General features: G+C 35.7%; 2 protein-coding genes across 5 annotated transcripts in view; one reads left to right on the top strand and one right to left on the bottom strand.

Moving 5' to 3' along the window:
- Positions 1-418: 418 nt before the first annotated feature.
- Positions 419-5,775, bottom strand: LOC135086871 (uncharacterized). Of its 3 annotated transcripts, none has more exons than XM_063981708.1 (6): positions 5,701-5,775; positions 2,003-2,191; positions 1,593-1,728; positions 1,182-1,427; positions 941-1,003; positions 419-856 (listed from the first exon to the last, which is right to left on the bottom strand). In XM_063981708.1, the coding sequence occupies exons 2-6, from the start codon at positions 2,156-2,158 to the stop codon at positions 624-626; spliced, it is 834 nt and encodes a 277-aa protein (XP_063837778.1). In that variant the 5' UTR covers positions 2,159-2,191; positions 5,701-5,775; the 3' UTR covers positions 419-623. The 3 variants fall into 3 exon arrangements, with proteins under 3 accessions (XP_063837778.1, XP_063837785.1, XP_063837771.1); XM_063981715.1 differs by lacking the exon at positions 5,701-5,775 and adding an exon at positions 3,387-3,444; XM_063981701.1 differs by lacking the exon at positions 5,701-5,775 and adding an exon at positions 2,288-2,470.
- An 8,863-nt stretch (positions 5,776-14,638) lies between these two features.
- LOC135084450 (uncharacterized) overlaps positions 14,639-22,679 on the top strand; it is a 44,779-nt gene continuing 36,738 nt past the window's right edge. For both annotated transcript variants that reach the window (XM_063979238.1, XM_063979235.1), the window contains exon 1: positions 14,639-14,718. In XM_063979238.1, coding sequence (XP_063835308.1) covers positions 14,690-14,718 — 29 coding nt within the window. In that variant the 5' untranslated portion in view covers positions 14,639-14,689. The remainder of the gene's footprint in view (positions 14,719-22,679) is intronic.

Here is a 22,679-nt window from a genome sequence, read left to right as displayed (position 1 = left end):
CGGCGAATTTGAATGTAAGTTTTAACAATTAATAATATTATAAAAAATCGCAGTAATTTTGGGTTTGAATATAAATTCTGAACTCTGTAAAAAATTTATAAAATAATCTATCAAGTTTTTCGTAAACAATTTTCTTAAATGTAATATTTATTTCAAACTTTAATCCAAAAAAATATGTTTTACGATTAGTCGATATTTTCAAACAAATCATCACATACAACACTAAGCTACTTGTCAAAATCCTGACACATTTTTCTTGTCAAATATATTATTGCAAAAATAATATTTCTTACAGCCTACAAAATGTAAAAAAAAAACCTTTTTAATATTAAAAACATTTAATTAACTTTTTACTTGGTACACATTATTATATTAACCAAACCAAAATTATAAACTAGAATAACATAATCGTAATTTCACTAACACGTCATGCATGAACAAGGTCATGGTAAAATCAACTTAAACTGAATATTATTAAATAGCTTACAGTAAAATCCACTTAATATCACTTGGCTATCCTTAGTGTTCACAAACTAAACCTCTTATAAACTTCTCTTAGCAAAATAAAATTCTTACCACATAACTTCATCAACAACATTTTAAAGCTCCAAAATAGGTAGATTCTATTCATTATCATCAAGGGGCAGTTCATCATCAGTCTTATTCAGGGATTCCTCTTCTTCATCACATCCAGGGGGCACGTAAGTGACACTTACATCTAAGCTTTTGTCGCAAGTGGGCAAATAAACTCCAAACTTATCTTTCGGATAGCGATTGTAGGTGCCTTGTCTAGATTTTAAGGTTTCCAGTATTTCTTTTTTCTTCAGGTCTGGATAATCGGGATTTTCTTCGTAACCTGTTAAGAAAGTGTCCAATTAAAGCAAACAGTCGTACTTACTTACAACGAGTCCAGTTACTTACTTAAAATTTAATTTGTTACCTTTGAAGTCAGTCTTCAATCTGTTTACTTTGCTGGGCAGCTTATCAGTCATCAATAGTTTCACTGTAAATACAAATAAAAATATGAAAAGGTAAAGGAACACGGAAAAATAGCCATGATGGTTCTGGCAAACCGCTCTGCATTGCAACAGTACAGTAGGTACAGGCGGAATCTTGCGTTTTGCCAGAAGAATACAGGATAGTAGGAATTTAAGCTACATGGCTGGTGGCGGTATACTAACGTCTGCGCTTTTCAGATGTAATACGCCTTACGTCGTCTATAATAGAGTCGATAATCCCAGTTATCTCTTGAATCTTTGGTCCCCAGACGGTCTCGACCGCCTTCTGCACACAGCCCATGAGACACAGATAGGCTTCATCGTAATATAGCTCGTGTTCTCTCGCCACATACATGTTGTTCAACGCATTGTTTAGAGCTTGAGTCACCAGCTGCCACAATGCTTCGTCCAATCTAGGAGTGACTTGCTCTGAAAATATTGTAATTTTATGTAGGTTAAGATTTCATTAGCCAAATACATCGCGACAGAATGAAGTCCTTGCGACTATGCACATAGCGCGAATCTTTAGTTTAACGCGATGTACCTATGTGGTTCAGGAGTAAAAAGGCAAGACCAGCTTTCGGGCGTTTTTACCTTTTACAGCAATAGTGGGTAGTGTAGAAGCAGAACTGGAATGAGAAATGAACGAAGAGTAGACAGAATCAATCGAAGGAGTATTCAGTGATGGACATGCACAGTCTGGGACAGACCCTGGACGTGGTATCGGATTCTGTAAAAAAAGTTTTCTGAGATATAAAATTTAATTACTAAACCCCACCATACTCGGACATAGCAAACTACGGAACCAGTTGTGACTAACTACTCAAGCGGTTCCGTGTACTTAAGTGTGTACGTAGAATACTGTTGCTTGCTATGCAGTTGCAGCTTAGAGCTGTATTCGGTATTTCAAGCTATTCATGTATGGCAAGCCTAAATTTATACAATGCGGAACTCAATGTATAAAAAAGATAAATACTTAGCTCTTCCATTCTTTGATTGATTACCTGTCTGTATTTCTTCCTCATCTCCTCCCTAGGTCCAAACCTATTGCTTTTCTTCAGAACCTCCTCGACTTCTGCCTGCAAAACATCAGCGGGCCTGGTAAAGAAGTAACCAGCGTCCCTCAGCTCAAAGCGATCTATGACCGGCTTCCTGGACATGTGGGCAATGAACAGAGAAGCGAGAGCTTGAACCTGGAAAAAGAAGTACCTTTACGTGACCACGACCGCTTTGCCAAGAGCGAAACGATCCATGGAAACGACTGAGTAGAACTTAAAATATTAGCTTACTTCAGGATGCTCAATGAAATATTGAGCCTGGCTTCGAGCCTCGTCCTTGGGGTCAAAGAATTCCTTCGGATGCTCATACACTCCGTCCCAAAACTTCATCGGACCAGGGTTCCAGGTCATCTTTACCACAGATACCTACTTTACCTAAATGAATATTAATCACTTGAATCCTAAACTTATTTTATGCTTTTCTCTTAGCATGTTCCGACTGAGATTCCGACACAAAGTCAAATGTCAATTTCTTTCTGAGACGTCTTCCCAAACGTCTTATTTTTGGAAATTATTAAAAAGTTAAGTTGGAAGAACTAAGTAGGTAGGTACTTCATGTAGACCAAGAGCTAAGCTAAGTCCTAGTCAATGAGGGCTATCATTTTAGCGCTCACCAGTTAGCGCCACTGTAGAGTAAGGTCCTGTCACTTGCTAGTAGCGAAGACAGTGGCACCAACTGGTGAGCGCTAAAGTGGTAGGAGGACTATCGCATTTGCACTCATCAAGATGGCGCCACGGTAGAGTAAGGTCCTGTCAATCGCCAGGGGTGCCAACTGTTAAGTATAAAAACGATAGCCCTCATTGCGCTTACCCCGCATAGCTGATGCAAGTTTCCCATGGTGTGTCCATGGTGTGTTTGTTTATGTAGTCAGTGCCAGATTAAGACACTACTTGATGCCTTTTAAGCAATCCACAGCTCCACACCTGTATGCCAAGGTACTAGGTAAGTATACCTGGACAATATTAATATTAAAGTTCTATCTACATCTAGGCAGTGTCTGTATGATGTGGACACTGCCTTAATCCTGCTTCTTAGCATTATTTTATTTGCTATCTCTACTTATCCTCTAGGTACATAATTATTTATGTCTTTTTATGCTTCTCGTAGATTCATTTGAATTATGAACATTAATTAATTGCCTAGACATTTTCCGCTAGATTAATTATTATTTACCGCAGTCCGTCCACACAAATACATATACCATAGGCAATTATTAAAAACAAAAAGCTACAGAAAACTTTTAACCCCTTAGCAGACAGCAAGATCAAAACATCTTAGTTTGTGAACCATAAGACAAGTAAAAAAGTCAGGTTTTTTGCTGCATCTTACCTGATGGAAAGCGATAATCAGGCTGAAGGTGGCGAGTTTTACTCGGAATCCTCAACCATTAACTATCTTACCTCCAACTGGTAGAACACAACAATGCTGTTATCATTGTTGTTATGGCGACAGACTTAGGCAAGATGGTGGTAGCTAGATAAGCGAACAGAAAAATCTGACCCACTGGGAATCTGGGATCTCTGGGTTTGAAGCAGGAATGGTCTTAACAGTAGACCAGAGAGAAGGTTAGCGGAAAAATATTTCCCACTTCCTTCTAGTCCAGTCAATAAATGCTTTAACGACGGTGTAAAAAGAAATCCCTGGAACACAATTTCTGACCTCGGGACTTTATTTAGACTATTTAGGAGGTGAACATAGCAAAAGTCCCCGCCCTTAGCCCTTGAGCCGGCGGGGAGAGGGGGGGTTTAAAGGTATCACTTTTCGGTTTTTCGCTTAATCCTCGGTAACTATGCGTCCTAGTGACATGGCTACTATGAACCAAAAAAAGCTTATTCAATTTGCTACAGGTGAGATAGTCAAGTTTTTCTATATCTTGTATAGTTTTCGCGGCATCTGCTCTAAAAGGTCTGTAATTTTGGAAATTTTAATTTTGTCTTACATGTTCCCATTAGGAGAAAATCGAGTAAATCAACATTGAGCAAACATTATAGACATGCGGGAGCATGTTAAGCCTAGTTCCAGGGAGGGGACTGCATCGTGCGTATATTAAGACGAACCAATTGGAGCCACTTTTGACTCCTCATCACTCAAAAAGTACTGTGCATTAACACTTCAAATTTGGCTCATGTGTTGAGACTAGGAAGATAAACATCAGCTTCAAATTTCATAAATATACCTCAAACGGTTATTTAGGTATTGACGTTCAAAAATCGACATTTAGGACACTAAAATCTATCTATCACCTGTGAAATGTTAAAATTTACTGGTTTTTTATTTGTTCCTTTGTATTTACACAGCTACCTATCTGGATGCCAAATTTGAACCTTCAAGGTCATCTGGAAGTGGTTAGAATTTGGTCTTATAGGTCAGTCATGTAGATTTTTAGACGTCAATACCTAAAGAACCGTTTGAGGTATATTTATGAAATTTGAAGCTGATGTTTATCTTCCTAGTCTCAACACATGAGCCAAATTTGAAGTGTTAATGCACAGTACTTTTTGAGTGATGAGGAGTCAAAAGTGGCTCCAATTGGTTCGTCTAAATATACGCACGGTGTAGTCCCCTCCCTGGAACTAGGCTTAACATGCTCCCGCATGTCTAGAATATTAGCTCAATGTTGATTTACTCGATTTTATCCTGATGGAAACATGTAAGACAAAAATAAAATTTCCAATATTACAGACCTTCTAGAGCAGATGCCGCGAAAACTATACAAGATATAGAAAAACTTGACTGTCTCACCTGTAGCAAATTGAATAAGCTTTTTTTGGTTCATAGTAGTCATGTCACTAGGACCCATAGTTTCCGAGGATTAAGCGAAAAACCGAAAAGTGGTAGCTTTAAACCCCCTTCTCCCCGCTGGCTCAAGGGCTAAGGGCGGGGACTTTTACTATGTTCACCTCCTAACTAGTCTAAATAAAGTCCCGAAGTCAAAAATTGTGTTCCACGGATTTCCATCTATAATGCTTTATTGACTGGACTATTCGTAAAGGGTTAAATGAGACCTGCAGAGTATAAAACAAACAAGTCGTAAACATCTTTAACAAGGTAGCCCACCGCAGCAGTTACTTGAAGAATCAGAAGCATAACATGGGGTTACAATCATACGAGTCCCTGATAAATAATAATTAGAACCACTAATATGTGTGCATCCGATAGAGAATCGATTATGCAGATTGCGAATGAGCATTTGTAGCATTGGTTTTTATGATATCGATTGTAATGGATACAATTGAGTACAAAGTGGACTTAACATTAGATTTCAATAAGTTTTAATTGGGTATGTAAGCAAAGTTCGCCCTATTTTACACACACGAAAAGCTTCAACTGTTTTATAAAACAAAGGATGCCCTACCCACGTGTTATATGGCTATCTACTATGGAATAAAATTGCCTCCAAAAATGATAATAAAGTCCTTAATACCTATAGTTACATTTTTCTATGAAAAAAAACTTATAACTCAACTTTATGTGGTTGCCTTTTAGAACTAACTAGATCTTCAAAACGATATTGACTGTCTCTCAATAATATCTATTTAATTTACTATTCAATACCTAAGCCAAGAAATAATCATATAACCACGTGGTAATTTGTTCACTGATTTACTCTTTAGTCTAATAATGGCGGATGCAGTTTATTTACGCTAAATTTAATTAATCTACGCTATCGGAGGCTGGCGGGAAGAGTGAGGTACCTAGCGGAAGACAGCCGATAGCGCTGACGGGAGTGAGATACTTAGAATAACCGTATGAAACGGCTTTTGGCCTTTTTGTAGAGATAGCTGGTACAGTCGCACGCTCAATTGCTACTTCAAATGATATTTGAAGTTTTGTAAGGGTCTATTTCGTAAAGGTAGCAGGGAAGCGCTGGACACAGGCCGCTACCAATCGATCAACATGGAAAGCATTGGGGGAGGCCTATGTTCAGCAGTGGACGTCCTATGGCTGAAATGATGATGATGATGAAGGGTCTATAAGATGGCATCAACAACATTTATCAAGTAAACAATAACTGAGTATTTACCGTTATCATTATCACCGGACACATAAAGTAATCCCTTCGTTTTTCCATTTCACATTTATCTAATTTCTTACATTTTACGTTACATCGCAGCATTTATTGGAATCTATTTCAAGACCTAAGCTCATAAAATAACTAAATTACAATTTGCTGCCCTTCCACATTTGAAAGCTAATATTTCTAGCAAAAATATGTGTTGCAAAATTGTAATTTTGATGCATTTTCTCAGCGAGCGTACCCGTCCGGTTTACACCGTCCGTTATTAGCGAATAAATACACGTTAGATCCAATTAACTCTAAACCTATCCATTAATTGTTGTACAAAGTAAGCTTGGAGCGAAAGGAAACTTAGTTATCACCACTTTACCAATTTCAAAAAGCGAGTCTTAATTGGTTAACATTTAAAAAATATTGTTTCAAATAGTAAAGTATCACGAATTTGTAATTGATTCAGAATTGAATGTTTAGTTTGTGGATTTTTTGTACATAAACCGTACCTATTTTGCTGATATGTTTTTCTTTTACAAAATAGCTTTTCTATCTTTACTAGCGGCCGCCCGCGACTTCGTACGCGTGGATCCCGTTTTACCCCCTTGATCTATCTTACGCGGTTTAGATTTTTCATACAAATGTTTTTCCCACTAACTCCCGTTCCCGTGGGAATTTTGCAATATCCTGTTGTAGCTAACTAAGCTTTAAGTTTACCAAGGTACCTGCATGCCAAATTTCAAGTGTCTAAGATTTTTCATACAAAGGATTTTCCCGCTAATTCCCGTTCCCGTGGGAATTTCGGGAATTCCTTTCTTAGTGCACCTCTACGGTACCTAAGCTACGTCCCTTCCAAATTTCAAGTGCCTACGTATAGCCGTTTAGGCTGTGCGTTGATATGTCAGTCAGTCAGATTCTCACGTACCTAAATCAAAACTAAAAACTTTAATTAAAATTTATTTATAGCATGGGCGGTCCAGCCAGCTAATTTATCGATTGTGACCATTAGATGCAATTTAATCCATGCATCAATTATTTCATGGGACACCCATACAAATTGACCATCGCTTGCGGCCGGCAATACCATAAAATACTAATTTCCGACGGATTTAGCTTTATACAGGGTGTATGGGACAGGTTGGGAAATATTACGATGACTTTAATTAGGACTTTCTCTTATCCAGCCCGTTTTATGCGGGAACGGTTTTTTGCAGGATCTCGTTTTGTAGTATAAAGTGTTTTAGTATTAACGTTCACACGAACATCCCGTTTGTAGGATCCCGAAAAAACAAAACAATCCAATTCGTAATTCGAATTTCAAACAAACACCAGGACAGTCCCTTCCCGCAAAACTGAATTGCTGCGTGGGAACAAGCCCTACATTCATGCTACGGACGGGCCCCTGGCCTAGTAGTTCACTATGACCGAGGTCGCGGGATCGATTCCTGATCTATTTAGAGTAGGGATGATAAGGATATGTAGTTTCGGTTATGGATACGGTTACGGATATAGGAATAATATTATACCGGTTTCGGTTACGGTTACGGATATTTTTTTATTTCGGATATCCGAAAGTTTCGATTCCGGTTACGGATATCTGCGCTTTAGAATGCAATTTGCAATAGTTGTCCATTGATGTAAACATCGAATAAAAAGTAATAAAAAATAATAAACATTGATAATAGATGGCATTATAAAGGTAAATCAGGCTGTTATTGTGCTGTTATGCCTTTACATATAGTGCTAGGTATACAAAAACAATTTAAACTGCCTACATCCAAAACTATCCGAAACTTTTCAATCGGTTAAGCTTACGGTTTCGGATATTTTTTTATTTCGGATATCCGAAAGTTTCGGTTACGGTTACGGATATCCATAACATCCATGATTTAGAGAGCTTTCACATTAGGGCGTCGCGCTGCTAAATCGCCTAAACGTGAAAGCGATCTTAGGCTGAGTTGCACCACCCAACTTTGACCGTAGCTATAACGATAATCGGTGCTTTTTGTATGGAGTTTGACAGATTTTTGACGTTTGACAAAGTTAAAGTAATATGGTGCAACCCAGCCTTACTGTATTAAAATCTGTGGTATAGTATTACCGTGGTATTACAGTTAAAGTTTTAGTATTGTAATCATGCATTAATTATTTGTTTGTATGAAGGTGTTGTTGGTAAATCTAATTCAATAAATTAAATAATTATTTATTATAAAATATAGCGTCATTAAAATCCTTTTGGGGCTGGATAAGCAATTACATTCTTACGAGAATAGGAGTTAGGAAGTATAGAACCATTTGTTTGAATGATGTTACAATAAATTGTACACGTATTTTACATGATAATAACAAACTCTAGATATAAAGTAGAATCCGCGCAAAAATTAAATAAAAATGTGATACATTTATTATTTGTTTGTTGTTAGGTATGACACATGAGGCTCTTACTTATAAAACAGAAAAAAATCAAATGATAGCGCGAGCCAACAGAGCACAGCGCCATCTAGCGGCGAATCATAATATTAAATATTAACTTGTTTGTGATAGTCGGTGGTTTGCTTGATATTAGTGATTAGTTTTTTTTTTTATTATACCTGATGTCAAGTCTTATTTATTCTTATAAAAATCCCAATCCCAACTAATATTATAAATGCGAAAGTAACTCTGTCTGTCTGTCTGTTACGCTTTCCCGCTTAAACCTCGCAACCGATTTTGATGAAATTTGGCATAGAGATAGTTTGAGTCCCGGGAAAGAACATAGGATAGTTTTTATCCCGGTTTTTGAAACAGGGACGCGCGCGATAAAGTTTTTCTGTGACAGACAAAATTCCACGCGGGCGAAGCCGCGGGCGGAAAGCTAGTAGGCTAATATTTTCAAAAAGGGATATTTACCGGCGGTACGAAATTCGTGGACATAAAAGTAAATGAATTAACGCATTTTATTATTTTGGACTAATCTACTTATTTAGATTGATATTTAGACCAATTACTACTACCTACAAGGTGGTCCGACGACGTCGTAATGATCTAACTACTTATTCAATGGACTAACTAAGTAACTAGTAAAATAAATGGTAAATAATGTCAACTCAAAATTAAAATTGTTAGGAAAACATGTACTAGTTCTTGTCCATGAGTCACATTTGTTGAGCACCGACAAAAGAGTTTTAATTGTTTTTTAACTTTTTCTTACAAACAAAATACTTAATCACACTTCACTTTTGACAGCCTAAAAAAGTTGTTTTATTTAATACATTTTATCCATATTTTAATTCATTTCATACATTAAATAATTAATTTATGTCGTTAGAAACATAAAGGTGCCGAAACCCGAACACGAAGAGTGCTTCGGGGACTTTTCAGTCAGGTAGGTACTTGAGCTTAACATAAGTGTTAAATTAAGTATTTTGTACCTGACTGTACAATCTCCGCATAATCTATTGAAACAAGCAAGCACTTCCAGCTTCCATTTATATTCATTTATTCCATTTGATAGTCTAATAATAATATTTTTCGCAAAATCCATAATTAATAAACAGTTATAAAATATGTGCTTTATCTCTCACATCTAATTTCTAAGCCGTGGTAGTTTCCTACTACTAAAAGGTAAGATATACGAAAACGACTAGTTTTTTGTTACGTTTCTAAAGTATAGAATTTAAAGACGGACTCGCTGGACCGACGATCTGGTAAAGAGTGTAGTTAGAGACTCTACCATCAACAGAAATAGAAAGATGGTATTAGGAGTGGCAGGCGTCAATTTTATTTCGAGGTAAGTAAAATTTTTTACCAACACTGCTTTTTACAATTGGGTTTTTGCCACCACTCCCCAAAAATTCTAAAGCACAACTTTTTAAACAGGCTCTTCATTCTGGTCATAACAACTTAATGAACTTTAAATTACCTGTTAATTAGATTAGATTTTTGGTTGCATTGCAATTGAAAAAGTAGTTTTTGAGTTGTGAACTCAATGTCGTCACTGGCTAGTATTGAAGTACAAAAAAAAAAAAAAAAAAAAAAAAAAAAAATGTGTTTATACGTAGGTACCGCATGCGCATTCAGGCAAGTAATCTTCATGAAAATGTATTTCAAGTTAATAATACCTAAGTATTCTTAATGGCATAGAACATAAAGTACAGGTGCCAATTTATGATCTGAGAATTGCTTACTTGCTTCGTTGGTTACTCAGGATGCACATTTTCGTAATAAAATTATAGTTTAAACTCGATAAATCGATAAAAATTGCACTTTATATAACAGTACTTAACAGAAATAACGACTTAGTAATTTGATATCGTATTAAACAATATCAGTGTGCAATAAAACGGTAAGATGTTACAAACTGAATCGTTTTTATGTCAATTTTCTTATAATACTCGTATTCGTTCGTTAAATTTTTTGCATTTACAATTAATACCAAAGCAGTACTTTAATCTAATAAGAGAATATCATGTACCAATAATGCGATCGTAAATGTTCAATTAAAAACATTTGCTGTGATAAAAAGAAGTAGCGTGCAGTCGATATGTTTCTTTCGCCTACGATAGCAGATCAAATACGAGGCATCTTATACGAGTCTAATTGTAATTTAAGGTAAGATTTTGCAACTAAAATGTCTCTAAATGTGCAGTTAACTAAATAGTGTAAGATGAAGGAAAATGCTAAAACTAGTATCAAGACTTTTGAATTTGTGAAACAATCAAAGTATTATTTAGAATTAAACAAACTTTTGTAAAACTACTAGCTACATGGCAGACATAATAGCGACATTGTGGCATCGTAGTAATTTTATAAACAAAACAATATTTTGATGAACACTATAAACCAAATAATTTGATGTTATAAACCTACTTAGTTAAATCGCTGATGATGGCCGTATTTCTTGATTTCGTTGACATAAAAGCTTGATTTCTTACAACATGAAAGCGCAAAGCTTCCTAAAAGAAAATAACGGAGTGACACGGCAAGGGTTTTTCATTTTCAGCTTTATTTGGTACGGCACTAAGTATAAAGATATTATAATTTACATTAAAAAAGTTTTCCAGTTCTATCTCTATGGAAAAAGCCGTTACTATAATTTAAAACCCTTAAAAGGTTTTAAAATAATTCAACAAAATAATTAAAAAATACCATGTAAGCGTGTTACAACGATTATCATATTACATATATCGATTAATCGATATTGACTACCGTGGGTATGAAATATATTGGAAAGCCATATAAATACGAATACTAAATTGGCGCTTCTATTCATGGCGAAATATATCAATGCCCTATTAGGGCACATAATGGTAAGGAGAATTTCAAAGCAAACTTAATGCTATATGCCAGGAAGTTGTCCTGCAACCGGATCGTGAACTTGGCTTAATTGGTAGTGGGTTCGATTCCCGGTCGAGCCAATAAAAATAACAAACTTCTTAATTGGTAACACTGCATGCTAGTATCTGCCTTTGATTTAGCACTATGAGTACTATGACATTGTGTTAGGACCCTCTTGTGGAGTATGGCGCGTGTTATTAAAAATGAAAATCTTTAAAATATGAATTGCTTCAATATAAAAAGAATCCCCGATACTGCAAGACACTCGAATTTTAAGAAAATTCCCTCAGAATGATCGCGGAACGGACACTAAAATTAATTTATTGACTGGATAGGGCTAGCTATAATTTAAGGCGATGTTGTTATCTCAATTTTATCGACTAAAATGTCCCCATATGTGCGCCCACCACCCCCCTCCTCTTGGAATGGGTGGGGGGAGGGGCTTATATTTTTAAATTTATTTTTTATGTGACTACATAAAAATTCAGTGTATTTCTTATGTGCCCATAGCCCTATCCTAAACACACTGTATAATGTCAGAAAATACATTTCTGTGACAGACCGAAATTAACAAGGGCAAGCAAAACAGCAAGCGAAAGCTCGTAATTACATAAAGATACAATTTTTTAAGTAACAACCTGGCATTCGTTTTTTTGTTTTTTGTTTTTTTTTTTTTTTTAGTGATAACTGTGTTACTTGTACTGCAACCGGAGTAGTATTGCTGTGTTATAGCAGTGCCTCTTGCCCTCCGAGTATCCACGGAAGACCAGCGTCGTGGTGTCCCTTACGACACCTCGACATGATGCTGAGTGGATACCGTTTCGGTGACACGCACATTACCTACTCTCGTTACTTTTGTTAAATATTTTTGATTTGTGTCGCTGAATAAAATATTTCATTTTCATTTTCATTTTCATTTTCATTTTCATTCGAACCCAGTGGCCTAGGACTAGGATCCGCGCCACGATAAGCTTTTATTGAACACTTTATTAAGACCATGTACATTTGTCGTCTAAAATCGTCGATAACATTTTGTCCTTGGTCAAGGATCTAAATATTCAAATTGTCCATCTCAATAAACTGTATCATTAAGTTTTATGACATAGTTATAAATATAGCTGGCTATTTTTAGATTACCTACTCTTATGTATATGTATGTATAGCTTATTTTTATTTTGACGCTCAGGGCTGAATTAATTTGAATGTAATTAGGCATGTCGACCATAATTATCATATTAGTGTAATAGGCACAATTACACCACCTAACAACTGACGTACTTATACTTTTACTGGTATAATCCACCAAATCGATGTTTCTCCATAAAATTGGTGCCTAGTTAAGAAATTAGATTAATTAGTCATCTATTTTTTTTAAGTTGTTATAAAATAAGTAAAAATATTGTTACACTATAAAGTATTAGCTTCTACCCGTAACTTCTTTATCTTCTTTATTATTTTTTCTTTCGCATGAATTTCAGCTTGTCCATACCTTATGGGTTAACATTGAGTTTTCCTTATAGCCAACACGAGGAATTATTACTGATTCTCCAAACAAAAATGTTTGTTACCCCTTCGAGGAATATTTTCCAAACCATAAGTTTATGCCCTTTTCACCTAACTAAATCCAATCATTCTCTAACTATACCAAAATTCGTCAAAATTGGTGATGTAAAAAAGGCAACAAATAATTACTTTACGTTTGTTCTCGTTGTAGACGTTCTATGATAAAGTTTGAAATTATTGTAGATATCTGATTGGTGTTAATAAAATCGAAAATGTGTTCACTTCTGGATTACTGGATAATACGATAACCACATCTTGGAAACATTCATGAAATGCAATGACTTTGACTAAAGAAATTAAAATGAAGTCTTCATATTTTGATAGTAAGGAGCTTTTACATGTCTCATACTTTTTTGCTCTACCAGCCTTACCTAAAGATGTGCAATAGAATAAACAGAATACAAGAGGAACACTTTCTTTCCAGACAAGCGAAGCCACGGGAGGAGCCTTCTAACAAATATTGATTTCATTATTTAAACGTCAGCCCTTTTCGCTATCTCCGAGGCTTTATTACGCCAAAGCTTCGCCGCGGAGGCAACCAGTTAAGTGGGATACCTGCGGTTGGTCTATTTTTTCCGTTTTGTCTAGCGCGAGTGACGCCAAGCGGATCAAAATAAACTGGATAGGCGAAGACATGTCTGATACACATGGGCCGTAAGAACGGACAACATTTATTGATCTTTAACTTTTGTAAGTGACGATGTACACAAATAGTGTAGCACCATTCGCTGGATAGAATATCTTTTAGCTGCCCTGTGTAAGCTGCTACAAAATTATGCGCGACATGCAGACAAGTCTTGTTATTGGCCCGTGTATTTATTTTCCCCTGAAAGTATTCAGCCATGGAATATTTCCAGAGACAATTAAGAAAACTCATGAACAAAGAAACTGGGGAGAGGATTGAGCACGCTCTAAGGAAGCTGAAACAGTACTTTGAAGGTAGTTAATTGAGGCTTGAACTCGACTTATAAGGAGCGTTGCGTAGAAACTCTACATTACGAATAGCAACTCAACTTTTTTCGGATGATAAGCCTTCAAAGTTGTAAGTTCAATGTAAAGATAGCCACTGAAATCTGTTGCAAAGCAAACTAACAGGGTTTGTAGTTTCGCGAAAACTGCTGTAAGAGCCATTCTGACAGCCACATAAAATATTGAACTACAGCCTTCGCTGAGCTTTGCCGCTATGGACTTATTTATATTAGTATGCCATCACACAATACCATTAGAACATTTCAGTTCAGGAGCACATTGCTAAACGCAAGAAGTGATTTTGCTCTGCAACTTATTTGATTTGATTTGAAAGGTTCATAAAATCGAGTAATGTGTACAAAAAGCTCTATAAAAGCCAACTTGCAGAAAACCAAAATCTTTAATTCTCAAACTAGCGGCCGCCTGCGACTTCGTAAGCGTGGATAGGCGTGGATCTTGTTTTACCCCCTTAGGGGTAGAGTTTCGTAAAATCCTTTCTTAGCGGATGCCTACGTCATAACATCTAGGTACCTGCATACCAAATTTCAGCCCGGATCGTCCAGTGGTTTGGGCTGTGCGTTGATAGATCACTATGTCAGTCAGTCAGTCAGTCAGTCACCTTTGAGTTATATACATTTAGATGTTGTCCGTCCTCCACAGCATTGTGCACCAGCAATAAGGTGAGTATAAAACGAGTACGGCGTCTGTTTCGCGTGTACTAGCCGCAAGGTCAAGCGCGCGCGTCCAAGTCATTGCTCTGAGTGCGCTCGCGCAGATGCCGCTTGGCTCCCGACCGGACCGACCGTGAGTACCACCCCTTTTGTTGCAGTGCTATTTACTCTGTGCTTGTTCTTAGGGTAGTACATCAGGATAATCCAGAATAATCGTGTTTTTTTTATGTGCAGCGTTAGAAATTTTATTTTTCTTTAATTTAGCCGGCGAATGTTCATGTGCGCAACTTTTAAATTAAAAAAAAATATTGGAAAAAAATAATACTTCACAAAATTATCAGTTGGTAAAAATAATTATTGGGGGAAATTATTAAATTTTATCCCATAAATATCTGGACGTATTAAAGTAATGTTAAAAAATTGGTGCTATTTTAAAAGCTCTACATATAATTGACAGCGAGCTTTCGTAGTAAAATGGTGATTTATTATGAATTCCTTGCCTTATTTTATGAACATACTTGAAAATTGTTATTTAAATATGCTAATATCATATTTCATGGTCAACGGATAAAAGTTCTTTTAAAGTTCATTTAGCTCATTCGTTAACAGTTTTATTTCTTAATCATAAATTATATACAGTGTGAGTCACGTTAAAGTGTACATATGAAAATAGATGAAACTAGACCTATTTTTATCGACAAAAAAGAGGTCAAAATTTTTTTGAGATTTTTCTTTAAATTTTTATCGATTTTTTTTTCTTCCAATTACTTATTGTAAAGAAAACGTAATAACTTTTAAACTAAGCGGTATATCCTGATAAAATAAAAACAGTAATAATGCTAAATAACAGGCGATACTAAAAAAATACATAAAATACACAAAAAAGGCCAAAAAATAATAAAAAATGATACTTTTTAAAAAAAATCTGCTAAAAAATTCGTGTTTTTTTGGTTATTTGATAAATTTCTCCAAAAAATGCCCCTATAACCGGTAGTTTTTTTTACTTTGTATTATTCTCTATCGTATTACCTTCGTAAAATCAAAAATCGCATGTCTCTATCCCTATCACAACGTTTGCAATGATTGTTTGAACTAAGCCTCTCCGGGCGCGCCATTCAACGCTTCGTTAACAACGAAACTGAAAATGGCTCTAGATTTGTAATTTTGATAGATACAAGTTACATTTCAAATAAAAATAAAAGATTTCGAAGTAAAATAATCATTTTAGTTAAAATTAAAATTGTCTCTACCTGTAGCGGAGAATAATGTTGTGGCAAGCCTTTGTTCAAACGATCATAGCAAATGTTGTGATAGGGATAGAGTCATGCGATTTTTGGTTTTACAAAGGTAATACGATAGAGAATAATACAAAGTAATAAAAACCACCTATTATAGGGGCATTTTTTTGAGAAATTTATCAAATAACCAAAAAAATACGAATTTTTAAGCAGATTTTTTTCAAAAAGTCTCATTTTTTATTATTTGTTGGCATTTTCTGGGTATTTTATGCATTTTTTCAGTATTGCCTGTTATTTAGCATTATTACTGTTTTTATTTTATCAGGATATACCTCTTAGTTTAAAAGTTATTACGTTTTCTTTACAATAAGTAATTGGAAGAAAAAAAATTCGATAAAAAATTAAGAAAAAATCAAAAAAAAAAATTGACCTCTTTTTTGTCGATAAAAATAGGTCTAGTTTCATCTATTTTCTTATGTACACTTTAACGTGACTCACACTGTATTTTTTGAGAGCGAACAATTTATCATTTGGAATATTTATAACACTTTTTCTTTCTTTTTGTGTGAACTCCAATTCCATAAAAAGCTTTCATAGAAGCTTTTATTACACGGAGCTTTAAGTTTTAACGCATTTCTCAGTTCCCAGGAATAAATAACTTTATTATTTCCTAGAACATGATTATATTCATAAATCTAATTTTATCATAATCCATTTGCAATTCATAAATCTTAATTAAGTATGCTAAACATTTCACTTCATTAAAGGACCTTTTATATTATAAATTAATTACAAAATCGTCAATTATGGTCTACTAATCGTAACAACTTAAAACATGGACGTACTTTGTAGTAATTTATTACAAGATGAAAAAAAACTCGAGTATAAGAACAGTTAGTATCCGGTCCGATACAAAGTTTTTGGGGATACGTAGGAACTTCGAAAATCCCGATTTAAACTAATCAGATAAAATTGCGTGTTGGACATTATTAAAGTTTACTGTATTGAGGTGTTTTTTATTAAAACGTTGCATACTCTCGACGTAATGTCATAGCGTTTTTACGATATAGTAAAAGCTCCATAAAATATTAATTCCAGTTGCAGTAGTAAAGTTTTCCACTGAGGAGTGGAATTGTAAATACATTTAAGTAATTTTTTTCTCACTTGAATAAGAGTTTCAGGACTAGTAAGTACTTTGACAAGAACATTATGAAGCTTAAACTTTACTTGTTTATAAAAAAAAGCTTATTTTTCGAGTGCGTGTTTTGTTTGTGAAAAAGTGATATTTCTTTCAAAAGCTTTTAGAATTAATATTGATTTAGCTACCTATGAATGAGATATCCAAATAGAGCCTTTCAAATGAAAAAATCTTTTACTTAATGTTTATACCTTTGTCATAAAAAATAAAAACCAGTGGCGATCTGACCCTGATCTGGCTCTGGGCAATTGGAATTATGGGCAAACCTACGCAAGCTTCAGGATATTACAAAACCGACTCTACATAAAGTGCACAAAACCTTTCCATTGCATTAATAAAATTCTTCTCAGACAATTTTTCAAAAAAAACACTGAACACTGGCTCTTCCATACGTCTACCCACTTGGCACTTGGCACGCGGAGTCGACGACCATTATGCAACCTGTTCACTTATCGCGGCACTTATCTGCGTGTGCGCAAGAGGTGTCAGATCGCCACTCGTCTTTATTTTATTTTTTTATGGCAAAGAAATAAACATAATTGCTCAGCTGATTTCGGTCTTAGTAGACACTCTTTTAATAACTGACGCGATAGAAAAGATTTATCATCTCTTTCATTTGCACTAGGATACTGATGGAAGTGAGAGAGAAGCAAAGAGTCGATATTGGTCCATGTATGGGAATCGTGTGGGTCACAGATTCTACTCGTCTTTATTTTTTTTATGGCAAAGGAATAAACATTTATAATGCTCAGCTGATTTCGGTCTTAGTGGATACTTTTTTTAATTAACTGACGCGCACGCGTTATAAAAGGTTTAAAAAATTTAAAATCTCTTCCATTCTCATTAAAAGGAGGAATAGAGATACAATAGTCGATTTATAGAAATCATGCTGGTCACGTACAGATCGCCACTTATCTTATTTTTTATGGCAAGGATTATAATTACATATTTTAATGCTCAGTTGATTCTAATCTTAAAATTTACACTCGTGGACACTCTTTTACTCGTAATAACCAACGCGATCAAGTAAAGGACAATGTTCGTTCTCCATACATTGTTCGCCTAAGAACCAACAATTTTGACATATTACTACCCGAAAGCGAAATAATACGATTCTGTGTGTAAGAACAATGATTCCTGATGGACACTTGCCATAAAATTAATGATTATGAATATTAAATCACAGCGATTTTATAATATGTCTTTTATGACAACATGGCGTCTAAATCACATTGATTGTATTGTGTGAATGTATGAACACCGATTCGCGAAAAATGTTTTGTATTGTCGTCACGCCGAGTCGCAGCCAAATAGTATAAAATAATAGAACAAGTTTTAGAAATACAACTCGGCATTCCACTTTTATAATATGCCCACATATTGCACGTAAATAAACAACATGAATCGTAGGTTGTTTCCACCCTTGTCATCTGACACATGAAATAAACTCCTATTGTATTATAGATATCGAAGCCGAATCGTATATAATAATAGAATGGGTTTGGGAGATCACTCGGGGTTCCACTTTTTTAAAATACCTACATATTGCATAAAAATAACACGAATCATGAGTTTTCTTTTCACCATTTACATCTGACACGAGATAACAAACTCCTATCTCCATGACTACCGTCGTAGTCTATGCCAAAGACTACAATATTTTAAGCAAGAAGTTTCAAACCTTAGCGGCTACAGTAACCCCTGCCCCCCTAGACAAAACGCACTTTTTGATCGAATCGAAAATCGAATCCGTCAAATTCCATACAAAAAAGGGGCTTTTCGACCACTTTTCGACTGGTTTGCGATTATAATGGCACTTTGTCTAGACCCACTGGGCCACATACATCGTGATAATATTCGGTCGACACCGGAACGAAATGCAAAAAAGCACCGTATTCTAGTGCGGCTATATCACGTTCAACCGGGGTTTTAATTCGACTAAAGTCCTGACTAAAGACTGGAAGAAAATACGCCGCATTGTATGAGCACTTCGTGTTCGTTAAAGCGGCTTCAGATCTAGAGCCTACATAGTTTTCTTTCCAATAATATCCGCAAGTAGCGCTGCATGATCTTTACAACAAAAACGGCAATAGTTATTAAGGTGCCAAAATTATATGATTACTTTGGCACGGTATTATACACGTTCGAAGATTTGTCATTTTCATTCATTTCATCATCATCATCATCATCATTTCAGCCACAGGACGTCCACTACTGAACATAGGCCTCCCCCAATGATTTCCACATCGCACGGTTGGTAGCGGCCTGCATCCAGCGCCTTCCCGCTACCTTTATCAGGTCGTCAGTCCACCTTGTTGGTGGACGTCCCACGCTGCGTTTTCATTCATTTATTATTTTCTTAAAGTGCCGGAAAAAAAATAGTTCCTAGCTGTCCCAGCAACTTCGTCAATAAAAAGTTGTCTTGTCATATCTTTAAAATCGTAATATTAATTTCTGAACGTATCCTGTTTGACACCTAATAATATTATTTGACATAGCTGGCTCGGCGAATTTCGGCAAATTAATTTTGACATTGCAGAATATGACTTTTGATAGGTTTATCATAGAATTCGGCGGGGATATCCTCACGGAGGAAGTTCGAAAAATGGCGGAACAAGATCTTATAATAATGCAAGGCCGAAGCTGTAACGCGCGTGCTCCTACGTGTAATCCGGCGAGTATACAATAAATAGTAATGTCTGGTAAATAGTGGTAATACGTATCGTTCGTTCGTTCGTTTCAGCCGAAAAGACGTCCACTGCTGGACAAAGGCCTCCCCCAAGGATTTCCACGAAGACCGATCCTGCACCGCTCGCATACAGGCACCTCCCGCGACCTTCACCAGATCGTCGGTCCACCTAGTGGGAGGCCTGCCCACGCTACGTCTTTCGGCTCGTGGTCGCCACTCAAGAACTTTCCTGCCCCAGCGGCCATCAGCTCTACGAGCTATGTGCCCCGCCCCGTCTATGTCTATATGCGCTACGATTACAGGGTATCATTTTGCAAAGTCGCAAGACTTCACTCCGCTGCTGTCAAATCAATGTCGCATAATGTTATCGCAATGTGTGTGGCCCTTGGCCAAATCACAGAAGCCTATGCGAAGAAACAGCACTTGAATGACAATGAAAATCAGGGTTACCATTTTATAAGATCTCCTCACTATTGAGGGTAACAAAGTAACATTAATAATCTAGCCATTAATTACATTTATTACCTATACGAGAAAGTAAAGCAACATGCGGTTTTATTTTAATTTGTAAAATATTTGTAACAGTTTGTTTTAAGTTTAGTTTTACAACAGTATTGCTGTTTCAGCTGTCACTGTGAAGCTTTGGGAAAATAAATAAATAGAAAAAATATTAACATAAATATTTATTTAAGTTTTTATGTTCATTATCATAATATGCCAATTTAAGTTACACTGTGTGACAGTCTTTGACACTAAACAAACTCTTCAGCTTAATAATACCTACCTACAGGGCGTTTTTATAGTTACTCTTGCTGATGAAACAAGAAGGGTTGATTCTACTACTGAAATACAACTACTTTTCTTACAGGACCAATATCAAATTCTCAAAAAAATTCACATCCTCGCCTCGTGATGGGGATAATTTCTATGGAGAGGTTTTTTTTATATTCGGTCTCTTGGGATAAGTTATTCCATTTGAGCAGTAGAATTAATCCTTTTTATTTGATCACATACAAAAATATCACAAGTGTTTAGGAAAACTTCTTCTTTGGTATGGTATCACCACGGAGTTATAATGGCGGCAACTCTGTATCACTGACTTGTAACTTTCAAACAGTATGAATAATAAGGGCACCACATTGGATTTCTTTCTGAAAAAAGGCTTTCACTTTTAGCACTAACCCTTTAGCACTATTTCATTGAAATAAAAATACAATAAACGCACAGAAGACTGAAATTGAGTCAACTGACGTGACATTTATAATTTGTTGACATTATGATAGTTTGACAAGACTAGGGATTGAAAAAGTTTTACATAATTGAAAAAGTAAAATGACAATTTATTAAAACGATTCACAAGGATATAATCGATTAAAAATATTTGTAAAATGTTCTGATACTTGCCTGTAGCGATTATCCAATCCTGGTTTCTACTGAAAAACTACCTCGTGGCAAGATTTTAATAAAATAATAAAATCTTTATCTTCTCTTTCACAATCTATAAAAGTTCATTTGGTCTATTATTATACATGTGCTATGAATGAGGGTTTTCGCGATTGAAAAATCCGCCAGATGGCAATACGTAGACGTGAGGTCCAAATGCTGCATGATTGGTTATTTTTGACATGACATTGACAGATATGTCAATTGTCATTGGTATAGATTATGAGATACTGGCAACTATACTAGGTTGATATATGTTTCTCTCACTTCAACTGGCATTCGATTCAACATCGGATTCTGACACTTTTACAGTTATGATACCATGAATATCAGTTTATGGTCCTAATTATTTTTATTTTGTTTACGACCTTCGACCAGTTGGACACTTTAGATAGCTTCTTGTAATAGTGTCAATATCTTTTTAGCTTTTAACGCAAATCTAGTCTTCAAAGCAGTTTAATCGATTTATTTTATTTTCAAAATCGATATTTTATTGTCTATGATGGCCGCAGGAACATCACTATACATGGACTCCCAGCAATAAAGTACGGTAATGCCTCGTACAGATTTTATCGGCAACAATTATGGAACTTGATAGGTTTTAGACCATGCCACGCACCAAAACGTCCGGAAGTTGTAATAGTATTATAGAATAAACGTTAAAAGACTTATTTATTTCATTTTTCAATGCTTAAGTGTCCATTAGAATGAAAGGGTGCTTAATGTATTAAAAAAATTAGGAAATAATTATGATGGGTTAATGTTTTTGGGCGGTTTTTTAGGCGATTTCTGACAATGTCCTTTAGATAGGTATGTGTTTTTATTTATTTATCGCTTTTTCTTTGCAATAGGGTACTGGTGAAAGAGAGGGAGAAGCGTAGAGTCGTTACATGAAAATAAACTCATGCTTAGCCCTAACCAGAGTGTTATATGTATTACTAGCGGCCGCCCGCGACTTCGTACGCGTGGATCCCGTTTTACCCCCTTAAGGGTGGAGTTTCATAAAATCCTTTCTTAGCGGATGCCTACGTCATAACATCTACCTGCATGCCAAATTTCAGCCCGATCCGTCTAGTGGTGTGTGGCTGTGCGTTGATAGATCACTATGTCAGTCAGTCAGTCAGTCATCTTTGAGTTATATAAATTTAGATTTTCCTGTTACTTCTAAATCAACATTGAACTGTCTCACTTTTTATTGTCACTAGTACAGTAGTAACAATCTTTATCACCTCGATCTTTCATCTTTACCGCTTTGACTCAAATCCGATGGCTAGTAAACGGAAAAATTATAGAAGCTCACTCAAAATTATCGGATTACTGCGACAAGTCGACAAAACATGGCTGTTTGGCAAAAAACCACTCGATGGGGATTATTTACTTGAATGGGAAATCTCTACTAATACTCGTAGTACAGGGTTGAAGTGAAGCCAATGCACAAGAGGGTTAGATAAATCAACTAGATTAAAGAGTTGCTGGAAATGAATTAGTAGTTTCTACTCTTTTGCCGTTAACACAGCATCTTGACT

Source organism: Ostrinia nubilalis, chromosome 2 (genome assembly GCF_963855985.1).
Source record: "Ostrinia nubilalis chromosome 2, ilOstNubi1.1, whole genome shotgun sequence".
Taxonomy (NCBI): domain Eukaryota; kingdom Metazoa; phylum Arthropoda; class Insecta; order Lepidoptera; family Crambidae; genus Ostrinia; species Ostrinia nubilalis.
The sequence above is the reverse complement of the archived record's forward strand: the minus strand, read 5'-3'. Positions and strand labels throughout refer to the sequence as shown.